Source organism: Cygnus olor, chromosome 22, assembly GCF_009769625.2.
Source record: "Cygnus olor isolate bCygOlo1 chromosome 22, bCygOlo1.pri.v2, whole genome shotgun sequence".
NCBI classification, from domain to species: Eukaryota; Metazoa; Chordata; class Aves; order Anseriformes; family Anatidae; genus Cygnus; species Cygnus olor.
Genome location: NC_049190.1, coordinates 5,384,118 through 5,409,896, shown reverse-complemented (window position 1 = coordinate 5,409,896; position 25,779 = coordinate 5,384,118). Strand labels below are relative to the sequence as shown.

The 25,779-nt window shown below is 53.4% G+C and overlaps 1 protein-coding gene across 4 annotated transcripts in view; it reads left to right on the top strand.

Moving 5' to 3' along the window:
* The window catches only part of LOC121058491 (protein CEPU-1), a 337,525-nt gene that overhangs the window by 89,672 nt on the left and 222,074 nt on the right, over positions 1 to 25,779 (top strand). For 2 of the 4 annotated variants that reach the window (XM_040534070.1, XM_040534069.1), the window contains exon 1: positions 9,567 to 9,990. The exons of the other annotated variants lie outside the window; for them this stretch is intronic. In XM_040534070.1, the coding sequence (XP_040390004.1) occupies positions 9,582 to 9,990 (409 nt within the window). In that variant the 5' untranslated portion in view covers positions 9,567 to 9,581. Of the gene's footprint in view, positions 1 to 9,566; positions 9,991 to 25,779 lie in introns of those variants that run through there. 4 annotated transcript variants of the gene reach the window in all.

Sequence of the window (25,779 nt, the reverse complement as noted above, 5' to 3'; positions counted from 1 at the left end):
ACCAGATTAGTGATTACAATTATTGATGGTGGCTGATTATTCATTAGGCTTCAAATCAATTCCCCTGCTTCATCATTACCCAAAACAGTAACTCTGATGAAGAGAGAGGGCTGGAGGAGTCCACGTCCACGCTCCTGCCAGGGAGCCCTCCTGCCTCCAGAAGCCATCTGAAATCAGCTCTCGACGCTGATTAGTGCGAAGGGAGAGGTCGTTAGCCAGGACGTGGGATGCCTTTAGAGGCTGGGAGCTGAAATAAGTCAGATCCTCTCCGTGGGGCTGACGCTTGGCCTGACTTGGGTGGCTTCCTTCGTGGGGCTTTTTGCACCACGATGGGGTTCATGGAGAAGAGCAGCAACAGCTCATGTTGCTGGTGCACCATCTCCAAGCGATTTGCAGTCCTCATATCACCTCCAAGGCAGGTGAAAAAATGAAGGCAAAGGGAGCGATACCCCAAAAGCTGCCCAGAGGGGTCCGCAGCAGTCCCCTGTACTTCCCCTCGTGGCAGCACATTGCTTGCAGAAGCTGCCCTGGCGCTCGCTGCGTGCAGCCCCAGGTGCAGGCAGCCAGGCACCTGCGCTGCTCCACCTTGCAGAGATGCCTAATTGTGGTGAATGCTGCCTGACTCGCATAATAACCCGCGCTTCAGGTCGAACCCATCCTCAGCCCGCTCAGATGCTCAGCTTAGATGCTGTGTGATGGAGAAGCCTGGATTTGTGAGCGCAGTGCAGCCTTCTGCCGCAGCAGGTAAATACAGCTGTGGTGGCTGCTTCTGCAGTGGGGCTCTGCTGCCCTCCCACCCGGACAGGATTGATCTAAAGGAGCCCAAACTGCTCAGGATAAGGCTGAAGAGGTTGTGCAGGCTGGAAACTGGGTGGTTTTTCGGCTGGTGTGTGTGGGGTGTTGGCACTGGTTGGAGATGGTGCTGTCCTAGACGACCACAGGTCCGAGCCATCAGTGTCCCTGGTCTGGGAGCTCAAGGCTGCTCCAAACCCAAGGTGTCTCAGCAGCGATGGCAACTGGTCCTCTGCAAGCCTCAGCTCCTGCGGCGCCTTTGTGTCCTGCTGACCGCTGGGTGCCGTGCTGGATGGGATGTGGCAGAGCTTGGTCGTGTTCCCAGCAGTGATGGATGACTCAGGGCCCTTCCACACGCTGGGGTCAGCAGCCAGCCATCCCTCCTGCTGCCCCGTGAAGCCAAGGTCCTTGATCCCCTCCTGATGGGGACCAAGGGACAAATTCAGTCCCTGGAGCGCTGCTAGACCTTGGCCTCTCTCCAGTGATGTGGGTGCTTTGAAGGGTTCAGTGGGACTGTGCCAAAATCAATGCCAGCCGGGCAGGATTGGGGTTGGTGGCTGAACATGACACCGGGGTCCCCGATGGCTCCTTTACAGCTGGTTATGATCTGCATTTCCCTGAAGTTGTGCTCAAATATCACTCAGAGGAAAAAAAAAAAAAAAAAAAGAATCATAAAAAGGAAAAAAACCCAAACCCCTTGTTGGTTCTGTTCATTAATCTCTCCCGTTCCCGTCAGCGGGGGGAGCGGGGCCTGAAGGCTCAATTAGCCTTGGTGGCTGCGGCTCGGTGACACACGACAGCTTCTCTCGCTTTCTTCCCGGAGACTTTCCCTCCCCGCCTCTCTCTCCGGCTGCTTGCCCGCCCCAGCTGGGTGGTGCTGTCCTCGGGGAGGTTTTTGGGGAGGCACAGTGGGGGCGGTGGAGCAGCGTGGCTGCAAGGGGACGCAGGCGTGGAGGGACGTGGTGGCAGATGGGGTAAATGGTGCCTGCACCTCCTGAGTGCCCGATTTGTAAGGTCTATAGGGACGTTTCTTTGTGAAGCCTGGGGGATTTACCTGCAGGTGGAAGGGGCAGGGTTCCTAGTAATGGTGCCGAGATGTGCAAGCGTGCCACAGAGGGCACGGGCATTGCCACGGGCGGCTGGAGAGGGGCTGGGCGTGCGCACTGGTCCCAGTTGCAGCCCCTCATTGGTGTATGGCTGTTTTCTCCCTCAGCTCCCCACCTTCTCCTCTAGCCTCTCCTGGGCACGACAGCACTTATTCTTTTGGGAAGTTTCTCTCCTTTCCAGCACATCTCAGCGGCCGGCCTGTGCATTCATTCCTGGTTTTCCTTCTAATTTGCCTGAGCATATGCTCAGGAATGATTTGTTTTGGTGTTTTTCAACCCCCAAAAATAAAGTTATTCTTTTAACCTACTATTTCAAATAGCTATGAGCATCTGAAGCCCCCAATTACTTTGCAGTTTGCATTCAGCAGATATTGAACGTTTTTATCACAGCGAAATTCAGATGCTCTGATTCCTCTCCCCATGCCTTCACGTGCACAGCCTGTGCTGTCGGCGCTCTGCAATCATCGGCGGGATTTTGGTAATGCCGTGGAGAGATGCCCTCTTCCACCGAGGTGAGGAATGGCTCAAAAGCATGGACCTAGAGCAGTTTTTAAGGTTCAGAAGGGTTTTTAAGGTTCAGAAAGGTGTCAGCACAGAGAAAAGATGCCCCAGTGTTTTTTAAATCCCCCCGATGTTGAGGACTGGATTGCTGCTGAAGGTTTGGGATCAACACGGCCATGAGCGGCTTCCCCAGGTCTGAATGGAATTAATTGCCATTAATGCGGATTTAGAGAAAGCGAGTTTTGAGCGTGTCTGTTTGAAAACTTTAACTGAAAAAAGTTATAGAAAGGATAAGGTACCAATGGGGAATAAAAATGGCATCATCAGAGCCTTTCTAATAGAGCAACACAGCTTGAATTTGACTAATGAGCCTAAGAGCTTAAAAATAGATTTATATATATATAATATCACCTTTGTAACTTTGAAGCCCTGGCAGTTGGATGCCTTGGGTTTTGGATAGCCTGCAAACACGCTCTATTTGGCACGACATTTGCTGTCCGCTGCTTACTCCCGGTTTTCTCCATCCTCCAGCCTCAGTGCTAGGAGTTCTCCGGCTGTGGCAGCGTGCGGAGCCGGAGCCGACGGCAGCGGGGCAGCTCCCCGGGGACTGCTGGCCGAGGGGGGTTGTAGTGCTGGATCGGCTGTCGGGTGCTTTCGGGGCTGGGGGCGGTTAGCAAGTTGAAAGAGGTCTGCAGGCTTTTTGGGAACAGGGATTGTCATTTTTGGGAGTGAGGACTGTCGTTCTGGGAACAAGGATTCTCATCTTGGGACCAGGGATTGTCATTTTGGAACAGGGCTTGCCATTTTGGGAACCAGGATTCTCATGTTGGGAACCAGGATAGTCATTTCTTCTCCTGCAGGTAAAAGAAAGCAGGCTAACAAACCGAAGCTCTGGAGATGATGTACTTGCAGGGTGCAAACCCGACCAGAGATCTTCTGTTCCCTGCCTCTCCTTCCCTCTGCACCTTCTCCTCTCGCCTAAAGGCGCCGAGGGAAATTTCAGGCGATTTACGACCGGCTTAGGAGATCAGTCTCTCAGCAGACAGAGGAACTCATTTGGGGGTTTTGAAGCAAACAGCTAAATCTTCCACTCTTGGCCGAGCCGCTTGTCCTGGCCTTGGTGGGGGCTTTTGGCTGGGAGCTCTCCTCTGCTTTTGCTGCAGGACGCTGTTTTGGGGGTGAAAGATTGATTCCTTCTGTCCCAGGCCCAGGAGAAGTTTCTGAAGAAGTGGAAGGTTTTTTTAAAAATAAATAAATAAACATCCTATGGAAGCCTCCATATCAAAAAGCATCCGAGGCAGCAATGCTCTGTTCGACTGATGTTACAGGAGGAAAACGAAATGAAATGTTTGGAGTTTATTGGAGATGAGAATTGGTAATGTTATGTTTTTGCTATGCCATCACTCAGGTTTGGGGAAACACTTGTATTTAATAGCATCAGCGTTTTCTATGCTCGTGTGTGTCTAGCTTGGCGTTGCATATCAGAGTTTGGAGGCAATGACGGTGTTTTGAGAGTGCTCTTGTCTGGCAGATGCGGGAAGGCTTCCCGTGAGCCGTGGGGCCGTGCTGTGGGATGCTTATTGAAGCAGTGCTGGCTGAATGCAGGGTAAAAAGCCAGGATCTGCAGATGTTCATTCCCCGTTCTGCTACTGTCTGCTCTCGGGAGCAATGTGCGTGCTCTGCGTCTCAGTTTCCCCCTTTTAATGTGACTTTTCCGTGACATTAACAAGTTGTGCAGGATGTTACTGGGGCACAGCCCAGGAGGGAGGGAGCAACCTGGAGGAAGGAGCAGCTCAGAAATAACTTTTGCTCGGTGCCCAAATCCCTGATACAATCGAAAGCACTTCAGAAAGGTCCCAGATGCTCGCAGGGAGGCAAGCTGTTCAGCCAAGCAGGACCGAGAGGCGCATGATACAGCGATGCAGTGCCGGAGAGCGACAGCCTTGTCACGCTGACTTATGATGGATGAGGAAAAAGCCTATTTCTCATCCGTGGTGGGAAGACATGAAGTGTAAAGAAGGATGCTCCAGGAGTCTCTGGACGATTCATCTTGTGTCGGGCACGCTCCCGGAGCTGGCGGAGTTGAGAGCGAGCGTGTGCCAGCAAAGCCAAAAGGCCCACGAAAAAAGGAGGGGCCGGGGAAAATTCATTACGCGCCGGCTAATCTCACAGGGAAATATCAAAATGTCAGCAGCACCCCCGGTAGGGGTAGAGGAGGAAAATTAACTGGTGGCATTTGTCAGGTGCTAAACCAGGCGTGGACCAGAGCAGAGCGGGAAGCGGCCGAGTGGCCGCGCCTCCTGCAGATGAAGGGGCTGCGAGCGGTGGTGGGTGTGGGGTGCAGAATTGGTCTGGGTGGATGGGGAAAGGGGGAGAGGGGGGACCTGAGCCACTGGAGTGGGGCATTTTGGCATCGGGGCCGGGCTCTGCCACCTGGCTGCACCTTACAGCCTCGCAGCACGCTCACTTGTAGCATGCCTTAGCTCTCTGTGGGTGCTACAAGGCACAGCTGGGGAGGAATTAAAAAATCACCGTGCCCCTCTTCTCCAAGAGCTGATTTTTTTTTTTTTTTTGCCCGTCAGGATTTGCTGTAAATCTCAGCTTGCTTCTATTTAATTGCACCTTTCTGCCTGCAAAGCAGAGGCCGGTGACCTCGGGCCTCGTGCTGCTCTGGCCGCAGCCCCGCTACCTGCGGCAGGGCACGAAGCAAGCGTAGCGGGTCGCCGGATCTGTGCCGTTATTTGCACAACTGCAAGCGACCCAACTTCAGTTCCCAGTGCCTTGTTTTCCGGGAAAACCAAAAGCAGTTTTGCTTGGAGACATCTCCCGAGTCTGGTGGCAGCAATAAATAGCTGGGCGTTTAGGAATGATTGAGCCATTATTTCCAAGTGCCACCAAGGCTGCTGTCCCAGCAGTGTGTCTGGCAGCGCTCTCTGCTTGGTATGCACATAGCAAAGAGGGGAAGTTTAATAGCTGGAGTCCCAGGGTACGGTATTTGGTGTAATAGTTGGGGCTTGACACCAAATAAAAATCCCCTATTAAAGAAATCAGGTTAATTTACTGTGTGAAATGAACCAACTTAAACTGCTCCCAAATAGACAATATATTGTACTTTTTCAGTAGGAGCAACGAAAATACTTGAAGCTTCTGCGGCAGCGGTTCGGTTTCCTCCCTGTGCCGCCCGCTGCAAGCTGTTTGCAGTGCCAGGGGCTGGTGCTGGTGCCCGTGGAGGTGGCATTGCAGCAGCCGTGTCCCCAGCTCTGCAGGGCAGCCTCCCCCTGCCCGACTGGTGCTCTCCGCTCCCAGCTGCTTGCAAAATGAGCAGAGACCCTGCTTAAAGCAAGGGGAGGTGGGGAGAGCTTTGAGTGAGAGGTTGTGGGGGTAAGACATCAGCTCCTAGGTGCTGTAATACACCAGAGACCTGCTCAGGGCCCCGTTCAGCTCTCAAAAATGAGATTGTAATGCTGACTGGGCTTGCCCAACAGGCTGTGGGTGGGCAGCCTGGCTTTGGAGAAGCTGGAGGATGGGGGATGCTTGCGGTGCTGGCTGGTGGACCCCTGGGACCTCAGCTCTGCTGCCCTACGAGGACAGCTGTGTCCTGGGGACCCTGAGAGCAAAGCCCTTGGGGGGCTGCCCATGGGGCTGGTGGGCATGGATTAGGGGATGAGCAGTGTTAGCAGGCTGCACGGGTAGCTCTGCATTGTGCTGCCTGGCACCAGACCTCATTTTCCCAGCGGGGAAGGATGCTATTTGCACCTGCTCCGAGTCTCCTTCACGTTCCCTTTGAGGTGGAGGGGTCTGATGCACCTGGGTAGTGAGGGCACATCCAGGAGGTGGCCCTGGGCCCCCATGGGTGCAGGTCTGGCTGCTCCAGGTCCCCCTTTGGGCATTTTCTCTTCGCAGAGGCACCGCAGCCAAGGCGTGGGCTGAGACCCCTCCTCACCAATGCACCAGCACCCCTGGTGCTGCCCTGCCCGACCCCTGCCCTTGGGGCTGGGACAGCCTGGATGTCCCAGACGACTTTCAGTATCGATCCTCAGCGTGAGCGGTGCCAGGAACTGGAGAGCTTTAACTTGCTGCTCTTTTCTCCAGCACTCTTAACATGAGACTTTTCTTCGCTGAATCCTGACAGGAAAAGACAGTCTCCTCCACAACTGGAGACCCCTTCTCCTTCCCGCCCCAGGAAACCGTGGTACAACTTGAAACCGATTAATAATACACAAAGGGATGAGGTGGCTGGGCAAAGTGCGGCGGTTTCCTCGGCTAGCTTGTGTTGTGCTTTTATTAAGCTGCGATCTGAAGCAAAGGAGAGGGAGTGATTTTATAGCCTGCAGCATCTTGTTTGCAGATGATTTTCCAAAGATGCTCGGTAGAATATCAATTGCCTGCGATGAGAGATGCTGGCAGGTACTGCCTTGAACAGGAGAGGCTTCACGGTCCCTCCTGGCATCGCGGCACTGGTTGCTGCTCGGTCCTGTGCTCTGCCCAGGTGCAATACAGGATGGAGATGGACACTGGGGTTGGGGAGAGGCTTGCGGGGTGGGCAGAGGACGATAGGCACTGATGCAAAATGCCCGTGCCTTCTTCTGTGCTGTTCCCATCCCTGCAGCCCCCCAAAAACCTGAGGTTTTAGTGCAAACACAGATGTTCAGCCTGGGTTTCGGTGGCATCGCTTGTCAGCTCTTGCGCTTGCAGGGAGCGGTGCAGCAGCTGGGACTTGGACACGGGACAAGGAAACAGCCCGTGTGTTAGGCAGCGGAGAAGGGCAAGAGGAAAAATGAAGGAGGAACCGGAGCAGCGCAGGGACTTGCCCAAAGTCACGCTGCAGAGCACGGGGAGGGAGCCAGGCGCCTGGCTGCTCTCTCCGCCCCGTGACCTGTCTGCTGGATTAAGCTGCTCGAGGTAAAAGCATCTCTCCGCTACCTCCTGGAGATGCATAGAGGACAGCGCAGTTACTGGCATGCTTCCTAGCTGCTGTGGCGAAAGCAGCTGAATTCCTGAATGTATGGCACACTGTAGCTGGCAGGGAAAAAAAAAAAAAAAAAGGATGAAAAGAAGCTAGGTAGGGGTTTTGCTTTAAGAAAATAATACTTTCTGGTTCTTTGCAGTGCTCTGAACCTTCCGTGGTCCCTTTGAGCCCTCTTAGATGCTAGATGATCAAGGGTGCAGACAAGCTCCTGCCATCAAGCAGAAGCTCTCTGCGAGCCACAAAGCCCAATCAGCAGGAGAGGAACAATCGAGGCGCTCGCGGTCTCAAAGCTCTTCTGCTGATGAAGAAGAGCAGGGTCCGGACAAATTTGGAATAAGAAATCAGCCACTGAGGAGGAACACCTAGTGACCTAGCCGGGGAAGGAGGCAGAGCAGCTCGCACAAAAAGTTCACATCGAGTACTTCAGTGTCTTTTCAGAGCTTCTTTAATCACTTCCCGCCTCGTCTTCATCAGAGGGAAGGTGGCAATCAAGGCTGCTGCCTGGGGACAGTGCTGGCTTTCTGTGCCAGCAAGGCTCTTCTGCTGTGGGGCAGGCGAGAAGCAGCTCACGGGGATGGAGGGATGCATTTTTGGATGCATTCGGCTTTTTTGTAGCCAGTTAGGAGTTGGCTCACATTGTGCTAAAGACCGGGATTGAAATGCTCTTGCAGAGGGAGCTCACGAAAGACAAATGCAATGTAGCCCCTTATTTGTATTTTTTTCCTGCCTTCTTTCTTTGTAGTGGTAAAATGATAGAATTTCATGCAGTCAATTGAGGCTATTGAGTTGTTTTGCCACTAAAGTGCTGGAGCATTGACTGTATGGATTCACAGTGTCCCCTCGGAATAACATTCCTTTTAACAATGCACCATCACGGGGGAACTGGGCAGGCTTTAAAAGGTTTTCCAGGGTTGTATTTCTCCCTCTCTCTCTTTCCACTCAATGCACTGAAATCAGACCTGAAGTGGGTTTAAAGGGAAAAGGGAGGGACTCGGCTGTGCCCATGCCCTGCTCTGTGGCAAGGCACCAGATCCCAGCTCTGCCTGGGGCTGGGGCCACCTGCGATGCTCATCCCTTCCTCCCAGCTCCATCACACCTGCAGCAGCTGGGAGGTGGCAAACAGGTGGTAGTTGTAAGGGATAAAAGGAAAGCAAAGGTCTGCAGGGGAAGGCATGATGCTGAGGAAACCGGATTTTCTCCGAATTCCTGTGATTTTTTTCCCTCCTCTGTGTGTGCTCGCCCTCATTTTCTGTTAGCTCTTGTGTCTGCTGCCCCTCAAGGAGAGACCTTTGCTTGAAGTTAGCAGCACAGGGACACGCCAGGCCTTTCATTCATGGGCTGAAACCTCATCACGGCCCTTTTCTGATGTAATTGAGTGGTGGTGTCGGTCTTTGTTCTCCGTGGGCAACCCGAACGCTATTATTTCCTCCAGAAGAGCAGAGCAGCCTTGTGGTGCAGCACCTGGCATAGTCTCCGTGTCCATCACTGCTCTGCGGCTGCGTGGCCACCTCCGGGGTCTCACAGGGTGCCAGTTTAGTGGGGCAGACCCCATTTGGGCACAGTCCTTGCCTCTGTGGGGGGTGAACTGTATTGCCTCTCTCCGGTGTCCTTGCTGTGTCAGCCCTGCTGCTGATCAGGCGGCGCCTGTGATATTTATGAAAGCCGGCTTTCCAACTTCCAGCTTGTTTTAACCTTCCATCCTCGGTTTCCTGGCTCTTCGGTGTGTGCTCTTTTAATAACTGTAACCCATCTGATAATGTTGTTATAAATTAATGATCTGTTTACAACCTTAACTCTGTTTTAATGAAGACTTTTTTTTTTGTTGAGGAAAATAAAAGCTGCTGTAATTATACCTTGTAACTGCAGGGTTTTATAGCTGGTGAACTCATCCAACAAGCAATTTCGATTAGTTTATCCAGGCAAATATTCTAGTGTTGATTTCATATATATATAAAACACACAGCTACTTCCGTGAGCAGCAGAAATAATTATGCCTGGATCCCTCTGTGTCTGTGTCTCAAGAGTAAGCTCACGCTAGATTTTCTGATGCCTTAGAGAAGTTGAAATCACAGTCCTGCCTTTCTCTCGGTAAGAGTATTAACAGTATCTTTCATCTGATCAGCTTCCTGCGTTCCGCAAACTTACATCTTGGAGATAAATGTGTCCTATCGGATTTTATTGAAATAGATTGTAAGGTATAGAAGTCACTGGAGATGGGGGCAGGATGCAGCAGCCGGTGTGTTCCTTATTTCCTCAGGAACCAGGCCGAAAATACTTCGGGTGCCATTACAAAGCTGGAGCTGCCGGTGCTGTCGTTTAAGGGTAGAGCTTTGGGAGCTCTTTTCCAAGTCCTTCGCTTGCAGGTCTGGGTTTTCCAAAGCTCTCAGTTCAGGTGGTTGGACAAATTCCTGACCTTTCTGAGGAATTTGACAGACAGTTTCTTGAGCACGTTGGAAAACGTAGGCATTTTGGTAACTGCACGGAGCCAGGCCCACCAGAGCCTTCTGAAGACGTTGGCCGTCGCAGGCCCTGAGGCCTACTCTGTGGGGCTGCCCTGGGCTTCATCAGCGAGCCTTCGAATCCGTGAGCTGAACTCAAACCTCGCTGCCAGAACACGTCTGGGTGAGCAAGATGATGGAGGGTGAAAGCAATGGGTTGGGGTTTGTATCACCCTTAATTTTAGGTGGCCTTCGGTGCTGTACTTCTGGCAGAGTTGCCGCAGTGACTGCAGTTGAGTGCGGACGCTCGGGAGCACCTACTTTTAGGGCTCCAGAAATGCCTGTGGGGTTGGGGGAGCCGGATTATCCTTCAGTGATTGTTCTTGTCCTTATTTACAATGCTCCTGTCCCACTGGAGCCCTCTTTGCACCCCATTTCCCTGTTGTCTCACCCCCATTGCCAGCGTTGGTCAGACCCCACAGGCCTTGCTTTCTGCCCGCCCCAGCCCCCCTCATCTCCTCAGCTCTTTTGCTCACGTTCAATTTGCAAGTTTAAAAATAATCAGTGCTGGGCATGAAATACGAATTCTGCCTAATGAGGGCATCAGGGAGCCTGTGCCACGCTGCACCCGAGGTAACTCTGGTTCACACCTGGCATAAAATGTGCAAGGTTTCTGCTTCGGCAGCAGCCTCTGCGGTCCTGGCGGTGGCATCTACCTGGGGTTTCTTTGCTGATCTCCTCATCATCTTCAGTGCTCTGAAAGAGATTATCTTCCTGGAGCTTTTGCTTATTGTATTTGGTTTTCTGTGCAGTACCTTGCGCGGTAGGACCCTGGCTCTGTGTTGCAGATTCAGCTCATAACCACAATATCAATAGCAATGGTAGGGGAACGATTTTTTGGGAGGCTGCCTGGAGAGGACGCTGGTGGGGGACGTGCTCTCCTGGCCAGCTCCCCAGCCTCTGCGTATTGAGCTGCTTCCTTGACCTGCAATCAATTCCTCCGATTCCATCCCTGTGTTGCAACAACAAAAAGTTGTGCAAAAGCATTTCCCGCCCCTGAAAATCCATTACTGTCCCTGTCACTGTCCTTTTCTCAGCTGGCTTTTTAATTTTTTTTTCTACCTTTTTTTTTTTTTTCCTGGGTTCAGTGGGGCTGTTTTTCCAGAGAGATTACAAGCAGTTATTGGAGGAACACTTTGCCAAGTGTCAGCCTGCAGCCACCTCGGGCGGGCAAGGTGGCGGGATGCATTATCAGTGTTTGAGCAGGTATTAAATAGGCTCCTGGCCATGGCTGGGGCAGCGTCCTTCCCCACGTTCTTGCAATGGGCAGGAGAGATCATCTCGTTACAGAGACTGAGCACAGATGAGGGAATTGGGGTTCAGAGAGGAGTTTGGCCAGCACTTGGTGGCTCACTCCGTGACTGTTTCTCCACGTGTGACTTAAGGGGACGTCGTGACCCTGGGTCACGCCCCTTCATCCCACTTTGAACTATGCTGGCAAAGCTGCTCTTGCACCCACCATTGTGCTTTTAAATCTCTTCTCCCTCTTCCTCTATAGAAGTGCAGGTCTTCAGACACTGGCTTTTGCTTGTTTGTTGTTTATTTTTTTCAATTCTTTTAGTTTACTTATTTTTAATTCCCGAGCGGTGCTGGTATATAAACCATGGGGAGGGGAGCAGGAACCTCACAGAAGATTTGTGCCTCAATTTTCTCTCTCTTATTTTTTTCCTGTCTCCACCACGAATCTGCATAAAGCAGCTCCTCCATGTATCATTTATTCATACGTATTTTAGCGGAAGAGGCTCTGCCTTGCGATGGAGATGTCATTTGCAAAATAATAAGGTCCCAGTTGTTGTAAAAAGAGCACCCCCACTCTTTCCCCAAGAGGTCATTCCCTCTAAATTATAAATCTTTTTTAACCAGTTAGCTTGTGGGTATACATGAGCACCGCACTTAGATTAATTCCAGGTCTTCCTCATCGTCGCCTCCTTTTCTTTCTCTAACACACACACAAACCATTCAGCTCTCTTGAATGTCGAATCTGTATTCCTAATTGGTTCGCATCAAAGGATCTCTTTGCCTTCAGCTGCCGAGGTCGCTGCATTGTGAGAGTAAGTAAGTAACAGATATCATCAGATAATTAAGCCGGCATTAGGTGTAGGGAAGCACTGCTCTCCTGTTTGATCCCTCGCCGTGCTGCACAGAGCCACAAACACCCACCGAGCCCCACGTCCCCTCGGCGAGGAAGGGGAGAAGGGGCAGCGGTGCTCCCCAGGACGTACAGAAGGGCATTATTCCTCTTTACAAATTTTTTTCCTGGAGCAGGGACCTTCTCTATCCAACCCCGCTCGAATGATTCATGACCCTGTGTTTCATCCCCTTTTTTATTATCCAAGGTGGATTTTCCCTGCTGTCCCCCGAGTGGCTCTGGATGGTTCACGTTGACACCGAAGGTTTTTAAGAGGAATACCCTCCCCGGGCTCCGTGCTGTCCGTGTGGAACGAGAATGCTTGCAGGGGTCTTAGGGAGGGAGATGGGTTTTAAAATGAGCTTTGCTGGCTGCAGTGGGGGTCCAGGGGGAGCTGTCATTCGCAAGGCTGCCCCTGGCTGCCAGGGACGTAGAACTGGCTTTACACCTCCAAAATGCATGATTGCAGCCCCAGCCCTGGCTCATCCCTGTTGCTGGCGGTGAATCCCCTCCTGCTCTGCCGTGCCTCTCCGTGCTGCCATCCTCTTTCACATTTATGATGTGTCCCGGTGCAGCGGGGGACGTCGATGCTTTTATAGGACATCTTCCTTGGGGCCACCCCATTACCCTCTTTCCCATCCCCAAACTTTGTGCTTTGTTCCCTGCATCTGCCCCGAAAACCACCTGAGGCTGAGGCAGCTGCATCACAGGAGCTGCTCACGTGGCCGCTCTTACGGAGGGGAAATTATTAATAACCCGACGTGTAATTATATGTGTCTTAAGCCTCGCTCGGCCTGCGCCGACATCTTTTCCAGAGGAGGGAGGAGGGGTTTCAGGGAGACACCTTGCTGTTTAATAAATAAAAGAAGAGATTCATAAAGTGTCTGGCAAGCACATTCCTCACATAGAAATGTTACGGAATAACACAGGATGAATAATAGAAAAGGTTATTGAAAAATTCATAATTTCCAAGCGCCAGCAAAGGCTAGGCTTCCATGCCGTTTATTTGCCTGTAGAAAAGTGATTAAAATATATATTATTGTCCTGTCTATAGGAAAATGCATTATTAAGTGGATACTAGCATGACATTTGAAGAATCCATTTCATTCCGTTTAGTGGTGGGAGGTGGGATGGGGTGGGTGGTCCTTCGCACGCTTTTGTGTAGAAAAAGCCGTTGCGAGCGCTGTAGTCAGGCCTGCAGAAAAACGGTAATAATAAAAAAAAAAAAGATGGGGGGGGAGGTAATTATGGCCCCTTGCCTCTCAGCAGTGCCATGCTTTCTCCATTTCTGTGTTTTCTTACATTAAAAATGAAATGAGATTCCTTTGCCTTATTTATCCCTTTAATTGAGAAGGGGCATGGAGGGTTTTCTCCATGCCTGGTTGGGTTTCTGCCAAGTTGGCCGCTGGGGGAAGTGCCGAGACGGACACAAGCGGGGCTTTTTGGGGTGCTTGTTGGAGTTTGGTGTTATCTCGTTGGTCGTCAGCTCAGCCTCGGGGGTGTGGAAGCGGGTGGGCCTTTCGTGCTGGTGGGTTGTGCCGGTTGAGCTACCGGGGCTGGTGGCATTCACGCTGTGCTCATCCCTCTGGTTGTTGCGTGCTCTGCAGTGGCTGCATAAACACCACGTCCAGCCCTTGCTACGTGTGTGCAGACCTGTCCTGAGCTTGGCTTGGAAACTCGGAGGATTTGGGTTTTTTGGGGGATGCTGGATGTGATGCGCGGCGCGGGCGCTCGCCCTCCCCAAAGCATCCGGGCAGCCTGGCAGTGCACACAGAGGCCTTGGGTCAAACTGGTGGTGAAGTTGTGTTCGCCCACGGGATCCAGCAGGTTGGTTTGGGATATTTGGGCTTTTTCCCCAGGAGCGGACCCCTGAGGTTGGCACTTCGGGCAGAAACGTTGCACCGCGCGTGGCCAGAAGCCTCTAACCCCCCAGGAACACAGCTTTTATCACCCATCTGCGCTGAATTTACCTGGGGGCTAAAGGGGAAGAGCTGGACCCCGTGCTCTGTTGATGTTGGTGGGGTCGTGTCGCTTCACATCAGCCTGGATCTGTCCCCAGGAAGAGGTGGAAGCTTTTCATTCCCCCTGCTCATGTCTTGATCTTGAGCAGAGTCTATATTTGCTGCGTTAATGACTCGGAGCCTATCTCCAGCTCCTCTTTAGTTTTATTCATAGATCCCATCTGGGACTTTCAGAAATAGAAAGGCAAAACCTGCAAAGAAGCCATGTGGCAAGAGAGGACATGAGGCAAAGAGCTGCTTCTAAAAAGAAAACAAGGGTTAAGATTGATTTAAAATGTTTATCAGTTTAAAAGGAGTTGATACATATTTTCGATTAAAACAATTTAAAAGCCAGAACCCCTTTCTGTGTTTTTTAAATGAAATACTTTCATTTTAAGGGAGCGTTCCATGTCCAAAACTTAGTAGGGCCTAGAGCAGCTCCAAAAAGCAGTGCACAAGGCGTTGTTGTCGATCATCTCTGCAGGTCCCTCCGTCCGTCCGTCCGTCCATCCATCCATCCATCCATCCCTTGTGTGGGAAGCCTAGGACCCTGCCTCTCAAATTAGATACCCGGAGGTACCTTACGTGAGCATTCCTGCCTGTGTGTCTGAGATGTGGCAGTGTTCATTGTGCAGAGCTCTTTAAATCCGCGTGGAAAATCAGGCTGGGAGCAGAGGACTAGCGAGATCGTGCTGCGGAGGAGAACTTAATGTACCCAGAAGCCGTTGATGGACTGCCTGATACCCAGCAGCCGCAGCCAGATGGGCAGCTTCTTCCTCTCCAGCCTAGAAAAATACCTCGGAGCACAAAACGAGGCTGTGCCCAGGATAAAATGGCACTGTTCGGTGCCGGGGGTGCTGCGTGCTGCTCCCCCAGGCAGGGGCGGTGGTGGAGGACGGGGTGGTGGGGGCAGCCAGGCTGCCGCGCGCAAGGCTCCGTGGTCAGCATGGCAAATCGCTGGGCACAACTTCTGAGATCAGCTCTCTCTTTGCCTATTTTTATTTTTGTTTATTTCCCCCCCCTCCCACAGTCTGGAGCTGAGCTAGCCTCTTTCTCCAGCTCTCCCTCCCCAGCCCCGCTACCCATCTCGGATGATCTAAATTAAAATCTGTTATCATTTCCCGGATAATCCCCTTTGATGCCCTGAATACAGCAGAATCTGTCCTGCTTCAACCTTGCATGTAAGTGCTGATAGCTTTTGAACAGCTAAATGGCTTTGTATATCTCATACAAATGTCTGTCTCATCCAGAAGCTGGCAGGCGCGGCGCAGTCGGCTGGGGAAGCTTTATGAGTTACAAGTGGAATTACTTCGGAGAGATGCTAAGGAGGCCAGACCTTTCGGCACACGTTCCCTTGGCATCTTCCGTCTGGCGGGGACGGGACTTGCATTGCTTTAACCTCTCCGAGCAGCTAATTGTCACCGTGCCGCTGGCGCCTTGCAATTTGGCACTGGGGCTTTCCTGGCTGTCGGGAATCCCACCGTGCCAGCCCCAGATTTGCCACTGGCTGCCGACCTCCGAGCACCGGTTTGCACCAAACGGAGCTCCCGGTGAGCGTTGCGCGGAGGAGAGCCTCGTGCACGTGCTTTTTGCAGGGCTGAGGCTGGAAGGAGAGCTCCCTCAAGCTCCCTCCAAGGACTCAGCAAGATCTACTGGCACGTGAGGAAGGCACTGGGGAGAGAATTTGTGAGGAGCTGGTGACAGGGTAGCGATGGGGGCGGCTGGAGGTGGTGTAGGAGCATCTTTAGGGCTCTCGGCCCCAAGTGATGGGGTAAGGAAACAGCCCTCTGTTTGGGGAACGGTATGTAGCAAAAGGGCCAGAGGAGATGGAGGGGGAAGGAGCCAAAGGAAAAGAGACACAGGGCGTTTTCCTTTTTAAATGAAAAATAAAAGAAGCCTTTTTAGTTGCAATCACTTCTCTCCGCCTTGCCTCACCTGCCGTAGGAGCACGGGGCTGCCCCTTCAGGCGCTCCCCTTGCAAAGGGCTGCGGCGTGGAGGGGAGCAGGGACACATCCTGGTCAGGGTGGTGCTGTGCTGGGGGAGCAGGGCACGGTGCCACCCCACCGTGTCCCCGTGGAGCTGGATTTGTTTCTCAAAGCTGCCCGCTGAGTGCAGGCCAAAACTGCCAAAGTGGCCAAAGAGCCTGCAGAGAGCAGCTGAGCGCGCCTAACCTCCCACCTTCGCTGGTGCTTCCTCAACAGGAAAACCAAACCACAGAGGCAGTGATGGTGCTGAGCAGGGGCTTTACCTGCACCTAAGGGCTCGGGGCCAGCAGCCAGCTGCAATCCTGGCTCTGGCGATGCAGCCCTGGGTCCTCCTGCACGTCCGAGCATTTTGCATCCCCCTGTCCCGCTCTCTTTTTTCTCTCCGAAGGCTGCGGGAAGGCACCAGACTGGAGCCGTTCCCTGAGCCTGGCTGGCTCCTGGCACCGCTCTGCCTCCCCGTATTTCTTTTTTGGACAGACGCTCGCAGCTGGGGACGGCAGCTGGCTGAACGCATCCCGTCCCGCAGCGTCTCCCTCCGCAGCCGCGGGTTGGGATGGCAGAGCCGCGGGTACATCGCTGTGCTCTGCCGAGAGGCAGATGTGGCCTTGCAGCTGGTGGCTCTGCTCCTGCTGGCGGCTTCTGGTGCTCCGCGTGTCCGTGGGCCAGGCCAGCGCTTCCCAGCCTCACGTCATCCCCGCTGCAGGGCTGGGATCTTGCTACCCAACGCCATCCCTGATGATTTGCCCGCTTGGGGACCAGCCGGGGTGGCAGGGGGTGCTGCCCACCCCGGGGCTCCGGGCGGGAGGGAAGGAAAAGCCCCCCCCTTAATGAACGCTGCATTAATCGCTTGCGTCAAATCCTTGTGCTAACGAGGGACTGAAATCCAACAGGCCTCCCCGGGGAGAGCCGGGGAGTCACCGCTCAGCCATTAAAATGGTAATTTTGTGTTTTTCACCCAGGCGTTTGTCTTGCCCTCGTGCACTTGTTAGTGCTTTGGCCTTTAAATTATAGGGTGTTTTTTTTTTTTTTCTTTTAAAAAAAAGGAAGAAAAAAAAATCCTTTTCAGCATTGCTCTCTCCTTTCGCCTCAAACTGAGAAATGCCAAAGGAACCGGGGCTGTGTGCAGGGGACGTGCAGGCCATCGTTTGGGCTTCAGCAACGGGAAGAAAGAGCTTGTTGCCTCCCAGCAAACTGCTTTTGTCCTGGTGGGGGGATCACAAAACTGATCCTGCCCCTGCCTCCTCCAAACAAGTGACCTGGGAACGTTGCCTTCAACGCAAGTGGTAGTTGCAGGTCCCCCTTGTTCCTGCCCTTGTTTCTTGCTCGCAAGCTGGCTGCTGGGATTTCACGCGGGTGTTTGCAGATCCCAGGACTTTTGCAAATTTCCCTCAGTGGCTCTGGCCTGCTGCACGCAGGAGGTGGGGGTTTGCTGCTCTTTGCTGCTCCCCTGCTTTAAAATGTTGGTCAGCAGGGAAGGGACTGCTCAGGGGAGCGTGCCAGGGCGGCGAGCTGCTGTCGTGCGGCCGCAGAGGCGGATAGATGCGGCATCCCTTCGTCGGGGCTCGGCCAGACCCAGGCTTTCAGCACAAAAATATTTTCGTGCCTTGGCTCAAAGCGACGAACTTGGTGCAGCAGAGACGAGGAGTTACTGAAGTGCAGCAGCTCCAGGGCTGCCCGGGCGGGCAGGAGCCGAGGTGGTGCTGTGTGGGTCAGGGGAGGGCACTTTGCTGCTTCGGTTTCCCCATCAGCAAAAATACAAAGAAGGAAACATCCTTCCCAGCAAGATCTGCGTGTGGAAAATGCCACAGGAGGGCTGCAGCTTGCTGCTGTGCTGAAAGCAGGGTGTTGAATCGGGAGAGCTCTTGCTCGCTGAGAAATAGGCAGGAGCCCGAGGTGCGGCGTGGCCCTGGCGCAGGAGGCTGCTCGCGCCTTGGGGCTGGCCCGTGGGTTGAGCGCCTCGTTCCCCGCAGCTCAGACCCCTCCGTACCCGCTCGCCGAAGGCGGGGAAGGTGTAGTGTTGAACTCGGAGCTCTGGGAGGCAGGGGCTCTCTCACCTCTTGAGAGCGAGCGCAATTAAATACATCCTAACGAGGTGTCAGGCAGCGCGGGGAGGCAGGCGCCATGGCAGTGTTTCCCCGCGGAGCCTGCCTTGTAGACTACAATGAATAATCACGCCCGTCCTGCTCTCCCCACATGGAAATATTCCGATAAATAAATAAAATAAAATACATTTTTCATTTTGTTAATTTTTTTCCTCCCTTTATTTTTTTTTTCCCTTCTATTTTTCATCAAAGCTCTCCCTCTGGTGAGCGATTTCCAGGCTGCATGGCGCTCGGAGGCGAGGCTCTGCCGCAGTTGATGCATTTCTGATCTTCTCCCTGTCCCATTTCTGGGGCTGAAGATGACTGGTAGTCTTCCTCCCCGGAGTGCTTTGTGGCTGTTGTGAGCCCCTTTGCTCTCCTGGGCTGATTCCATTCGCATCCAGGAGCCTCCGCCGGGCCAAAAGGATGGGGAGGAAAGTGTCCCTTGGTCCTCATGGACCAACAGATGCTGGCACCGAGCAGCTTGGCGAGGCTCAGCCAAGTGCCTTTCCCAGCCTTCATCCCCTTCATCCTCTTCTCGCTGGTTCCCCCCATGCTGGGACGTGCAAACTGGCACGGTGTACAAGCCCAGCAGAGCCACCAGCGTTGTGCACGAGTAAAAAGGGATGGGGAGACTGCCCTGGCCTCAAAACCTCGACAGAGGCCACCCATGGCAGTGCCACCGGTGTGCCAGGGCTGTCCCCCCGTCACGGCCCCATGTGGCAGGGTGTTGGAGGCAGGATTAATGGATCCAGCATCCTTCAAGCAAACTGTATCCCCAACCGCTTGCTGGAGTTAAATGACACAAGACGGTGGGTAATATATGGTGTAAATGGCAGGAAAACAGCGGCACGGAGCTATGGCAGGGGGAATAAATTAAAGCCTTCCGTCACAAAGCCAATAACGGGGAAAGGGGGAGTGGAAAGGTGGAAACAGGGGGGAGAGGATATTTACTTCCAGTTGAGATATGAAAGCGGTGGAGAATCAATGACTAGAACACAGAGCATCTCATGCGTGTCCCCAGTAGGTACACAGCCCTCGCTGCCAGCCCTGGCCGGATCCTGGGGGTGCTGAGGGTGCCCAGCTCCTTCAGCCACCATCAGAAGCGATGCAGCAGTGCCTGGCTCGCGGCACCGGGCTCCTCTGCCTGAAGCTGGGCTTTGTCACGTTGCAGACGCTTATTTTCAGAGCAGCTTTTGGAGTTGGTCTCAGGGTGTCTGAGGCTGGGTTGGTGCTTCGAACCCCGTCTCGCCTGGCCTCACCCGGCAGATGCTGTGAACCTCATGTGGAAATTCAGATTTTTGCTCCCATCTTCCCCCGACCTCCCAGAAGTATCACCCAGTGCGCTGCTCCGGGGGTGCCAAAGGTGAGCTTTTACCCCGTAACAGAGGTGCGTTGAATTTTTGGAGCCCAAATCACTTGGGCAAGCAAGGCGCAAGCACCCCACAAGGATGTTGGTGCAGTCGATGCGACTCGCTGAGGGTCGCACAGCGGAGCGAGCCGAGCGTCCCGGCCAAGCCTGCTTTAATCGGGGAGGGGGTGAGAGGCAGCGGGGGGGGGGAAAATGTCCCCCGTGCTCCTTGTTCGACAAGTCTGCGAGCCGGGGAGCGGGCGTGCGGGCGTCCTCACGTCCGCGGGATGTGCTCGCTGCTCCTCGGCTCCCCGCTCGCCCCCTCTGATAAGGTAATGAGATGCAAGGCTTTGGTGTGTTTGACAAGCTGCTGTCCTACAGCGAGCGAGCCGAGAGTGCTCAGAGGCTGGGAGAGGAGATTAATTAATGCTAAAAGACACAGTTTGATGTGGCAATGAAATTTCGATTATAATAATCTCTAATTATCTTGTAGCACAAGTGCCTCGGCTCTCCCAGGTGTCTTCCCCAGTCTGAAATTGTTATTTGTTGGCATCAAAGGCAGAGAGCAGGGGCTGCGTGCGCGGCCCCTCGGGAAGGGGAGCCCGTCCTATAGCGGGGACGTCTGGCTCCTTCCGTGGTCAGTGCCCGCTGTCCCAAATTGGGGGAAAATGAAGGATTTGGGATCTTCACTGCTCCCCGCAGCCTGTTCCATAGGGTGTGATTTTTTTTGGAGGCATAGGGAGCTGCTCTGGGGGCTGTGCAGCTGTTTTGTGGCACTTTCCAAAGCATGTAATTCAAATATTTGCTCCCTGATGCTTTTCTTTCGCTATCAATTTATTATTATTTTTGTCCTGAGGGTTTTTACCTAAAATCAGCTCGTTCCCGGGGAGTTCGGTCTTAACCAAAGAACGCTTTGCACAAAAAAACCCGTTTACGTCAGGTTTTTAGGTGCTTTATTGCGTATCCTCCAGGCTCAGCCCTGCTTTTCTCCCGTCAGCCCGAGCCCTTCTGTCCCGACGTCTGCACAGAAAATTGTGACCTGTCCCTTCCCAGGGGGACCTGCTGTCCTCCCGCAGACGGCCGGGCGCGCGGGGCTGGGCGCTCGTGCTCTGAGTGCTGAGCAGCAGATGGGCCCTTCGGCATCTCCAGGAGCAGGAATAATTGGCTGCTGTGCTGGGTGAGGGCCGTGCAGGGCTCTGCGCTGCTCCGAGTCGCATTTATCCGCTTAAAATGATGTGCCAGTGCATGCTGGGGAGAGGAAGGGTCTGGGGTTTGAGTGTGCTGCCCTTGCGGTGGGACCACGGAGGTTTGCAGGGTGCTCCTCGGGGCTGCAGGGCGGGAGGCATCCCTTACCCTGGGGCACGGCGAGCTTCAGGGTGATGCTGGTATCGTGACCTGTTGCGTATCGCCGCCGGTCGGAGCATCTTGCTCCTGCTGGGATGCAGAAAGTGCAGGGCAAAGCGGCCAAGCGCGAACTGGGCAGCTCCCCCCTTGCCCTCCAACACGTCTCTGCTGCGAGGAGGCTGCTGCAAGCTCCCGAAGCTGCAAAGCCGCCAGCCCAGCTGTGTCCCACCTCCGTGTTTCTGCATCTGCGGAGAGAGAGCAAGGAGAAGCAACACAAAACAAACCCAAATCCCCTGGCGGGCTGTTTTGAGTCACAGATCTGTTTGCAAATGAGCTCGGGGGCTCGCCGGGTAAAAAGGGGATGCTTGGTAAATCCTATTTCACTTCACCAATGAGCTGCGAAACTATTGGATAATGGGTTATGAGTTGTAGATCTGTTTGATTGCATTGTTGCAAAGTGGGAATTGTTTTGCAACATAGATTCTTAATCACTGAGGCATCTATGATTGAATGCGTCGAAAATTGGTTGAAATTGAAAGTTAACTATACTGCAGACGGCTTATTCTTGTGTATAATTGAAAATAAATTCTAATAACTCTTCTTGAAAAGGGCTGCCAGGAGGAAATTTCCAACCTTGTCTTCTCCTCAGCTCCCTCCTCCAAAACCGCAAATCCCCTCCTCTTCCCCCCATCTTTTCTTCGGAGAGCTGGGAAATAAAATCCAGTCTCGGCACGTCCCTCCCTGCATCGCCAGCTGCAAAATATCCAACTTGCTAACAGGCACTGTCGTAACGCGCGGGGATGGGGGTGCTAAGAGGAAGGGGAGCAGTGCACGGTTGCAGCTCCCTGCTGCAGGGTGAGGGGCAGGAATAAACGGGAAGAGATGGGGCACGGCCAGGGAGGTGAAGGCTTCTGCAAGCTCTTGCATGGGCAGGTGCAAATCTGCGGCAGCTGAGAGCATGAAACGGTTTCTGTTTTGTTTTTTTTGTGGCCAAGTGTGGATGTGCTGCTGGCCATCGGCGAGGCTTCTGCTCGGGGTGCAAATGAATCGCTCCTCTTCTTGCTCACCGAGGCGGTGGAGAGATCAGAGGCTTTTTTTTTTTGCCAGATATTTCAGCATTTCGCAGTGGTCATGGGATGGTTGATGGCAGAGAGAAGGTCAACCGCAGCTCCTACTTGGCTCCCATAACTCAAGGTCCAAGGGATGTCCCGTGGAATTAAAATTGTCAGAAATTAAGCCTGATACAAGGGAATTTTATATCCCTAATAAAATTTTAGTGGGGACACAATTGCCCTGCGAGACCTCCTGCCACAAGTTATTCCGGAGGCTGAAGGTTTAGCAGGGAGAATTGAGTGCTCTGGAGAACAACATCCTCCCCTGCGAGAGGGCTTGGGTGGGGAGAAGCTTTGAGACATGGTTTGGAGGTCGATGGGACCTGTTTGCTTGTACAGGCTCAGCACGCGTTCCTGAGTTTGGCCTTCGGTTTCCTGAGTTTGGCCTTGTGATGCGGAAAAGATAAATTGTGCCTCGATGCGTAAGCCCTACACTGGAGAGTATATGCCCCACACTCTAAAAATCATGGTTCCTTCATTACTCAAGGAACAGCAATGGGTGATTCGGGTCTCAGTGCTTTACGTTGCCTTTTGGGATGTCCTTCTACATTGAGTAGACGTCTGCAGCCCCACACCTCGATGCCCAAAACCATCCTCGTGCCAGCCATGCATACCCTGCCCCACAGGGCTGCAACGCGCCCCCTTTGCTCGGCGTTTCCCTCCACCCTCTCCCACTGCTGGGCTCCCCGTGCTACGGCAATTTTCCGGTCTGGCAGAAGGAGATGCGCACAAAAGGTCCTGCCTCGCCGTTTTATGCAGACCACAGAGGTGAGAATCAAATGATAGCCTGCTCTTTGCAGGCTCGTGGCAGTCTGCTGGGGGGTTATTCTTCGTGGGACGAGAGGTCAATTTTGCTTGACAAAGAAAAGAGGCTTTCTTTTTTCTTTTTCGTGCAGCGCTGTGCACTGTGCTCGAGCTATTTTTATCGCCTTCTCCACCCTCGTGATGGGATGAGGCAGTCAATAGGGTGCTTTCATGGCCTCGTTTCAGAGAGGGCTTTGCACAAGTTGAAGAGATGGGTTATTATTAAGTACTCGTAATGCTAAAGACGCTTTGAAGCCACACCTGGACTTGTTTGAGATCTAAGCCGGACCACCAAAGAAGAGAGGGCAGGCCAGTACCCAGGGATGGGGAACAAAAAGATTTTTGTGCATCGACTTTCCCTTTCTTTGTGCATTGACTCTCCTTGGCTGCTCGGGAAAAGCAGGTTGGAGTCTTCTGTGCCGCCGAGAAAACTTTGGGCAACGCTAGCTCCTTTTGGAAGAGTACCACACGTTTTACAGGGAATAATAGCTGTCTGAAGCTGGGCTAACTGCGGGGCTCTTCATGAGCTCTGTTATCATCATTGCTTAAAGTTATCATCCGAATTTGGCATTTGACATCTTTTGGGAAAGTGCCAGCGCTGAAATAAAGCGGGCAGCGGACCGAAACTCCAACCGAGCTTAGCAATGCCTTAGCTTGTATTAGAAAAGTTGCACAAAATCAGGTAAATTGATTTTAAATCAATTTATTTAAAATGGTTCAAACTCCTAATACAGACAGAACTAGTTTAACCTTTGCTTAAATTGATTTTGCTTGCAACAGTAAATTACGGAGTGAGACTGAACTGATTTACTGGAGGGTTAAGCCTGTTTAAGTGTGTCCATTTGCGGGGTTTTCATTGGTTTGGAGAACGGAGATGGCCCGGTCGCGGGGAGCTTGTGTGGCGCTTCGGAGACCTGAGTTTTCTTTCTTGTTCTGCCACAGACCTTGGCAAGTCCCCATCTCTGGGCCTCAGTTTCCCACGTGGGAATGGGGGATTATGAAGCTTGCTTGTTTTGTAGGAGCGCTGCGGCACTGAAAGTCCTTGGGGTTTCCTTGCTGAGAGCCGGGTTGTCTATCCTCCCGGAACAGATGCTTCTTACCTAACTCAAGTTAAAAGAACAGCAAAGTTTTAATCCATAGGTTAGCAAAAAGGCACGTTTTTTGAACGTGAGGTCTAAAAGCCAACCGTGCACAGGGCGGGCACTGCGGTGTGCTGCCGGCATCCCTGCCGCGTCCATCACGCGCTGTGTTACAGGCCAGTATTGGGGCATCCCCTCCACACTCTGCACCCGTACACGCTTTTTCATTTTGACATTTGTCTTTCAGGGAGTTGTTCAAAGAGATGGGCTGGGGCGGCGTTCAGACGTGTGCTGGTGCTGCTCCAGCTTTGCTGGTTCCTCCCAAGGCAGCTCCGTCGGAGAATTTCAAAGGTTAACGCGGTTTTCCCGGATGCCGGAGCGGCACAGACCTGGGTCTTTGGGAGCCGAGGAGCCTCAGTCCAACTGAACAAATGTTTTGCAGTGGATAGTAAATTCGTCGTGTTGCCTGTCTGGGGCTGATGTGATTTGAATTAATCAAATCCTGCTCAACTGCAGGAGGGGGAAAAAAAAATGGGGTCTAGATTGACGGAAGAAATGGAGTGGTGATAACTGTGTTTTAATCCAGTGGTTTAGGGCTTAGAGCAGTCGCCTGGGAATCAATCCTGCTTCATGCCCGGGGAATTTGGGTCCACAGCTCCCTGGGAGCTGCTGAAGGACGTTCAGGGGTGGGAGGTGCTCGGCTGTCCCCCTGCTGGAGCTCTCTGCTTTGTGTACCAATAGGTATTTATTAATTAGGAATCCGAGTGGCTCCCTCGTTCAGAGGTTAGGCTGCTCGCTAGGGAAGCTCCGGTCCCTATTCTCATTAAGCTTTAATTATACAAAGTAAAATACCATCGACGGGAGGCAGCGAGCCCCCCTGAATGCTATATGAGGGGCGGCTGGGGCATCTAGTGGGACGTGGCCACAGCATCCAGCCCCCGTCGGTGGAGGAGCTGAGCCAGGGCAGGGGCCTGATGCTTCACCTCCGGGGCAGAGGAGGCTTTTTCACCTCTCCACGGCCTCGCAGAGCTGCGGCGTGACCCTGGGGTGCACGTCCCGCGGCTGTGGTGGGTGCTGGAGAGGGAAGGTGCCACCCGTGGAGGTCCTTCCCCCACCCCACACGCGGTGGATTTTATCCCAACGAAGCCAGGTATCGCCACAGCGCTGGCGGCAGACGAGCCGAGGCTGCCGCTAACTTAAATACCCATCTGCGTGCGTCCCGGGAGCCTGTAAATTTCGAGGGATAATTAGTAGCTGCCGTAATGGAAGCAGCGGGGCACTAAGCACTTTTGCTCGAGTTTTGGAGCATCCCCGCCCCGGGTGGCAGGGAGGAAGGGCGGCGCCGTCTCCTCTTCCTCGCTGGAGGGTCCCAGGCTGCCGCTGCCCTCGCGCCGAGGGCTTGTCCCTGGGGACTGGAGGCAGGGAGGACGCGGGGAAGGGGCTGCACGTGGGTGGGTCAGGGAAAGGGTGCTCAGCGAGGGAAAGCACCTGGAAATAGCTACCCCGAGCGGTCAGCGGCCAGCAGCAGGGTTCGGTTCCCACCGATTTCCTTCCACCCAGCTCATGCCCCGGTATTCCGGAGGGAGGGAAGCATCAGGCACGGATGCTGGGGCTGGAGCACGTCGGTCGGGGTGTCGGGGGCTCGGCCTCGCCATTGGGAAGGGGCTTTAATGAGTTCACGTTTTGGAAGCGCTCTCGACTCTTCAGGTGAAAGTTGCTCCCCGGGAGAAGTGCAAAGAGCGCTGATTTGCATTCTTATTGCCGGCAATATCCATAGGGAGAGAATGTCAGAACAGCTGTTATGTCAAATTACCTTCCTCCAGTAACAGGGGATTTTATCTGTCATCTCGTGGAGGGCAGAGGCACTTGCACCCCTTGGGGGAAGCCTGGTTTCGCATATTTTTTGCAGCCGGTGCTGGGTGGAATCGCTCAGCCTAGCCCAGCACGGTGCTGGGGAAGCACTGGGCGAGCAGTGGTGCAGGATGGATGCAAATGGAAGGGGACGGGGCTGGGGACAGCCCGGGTCCT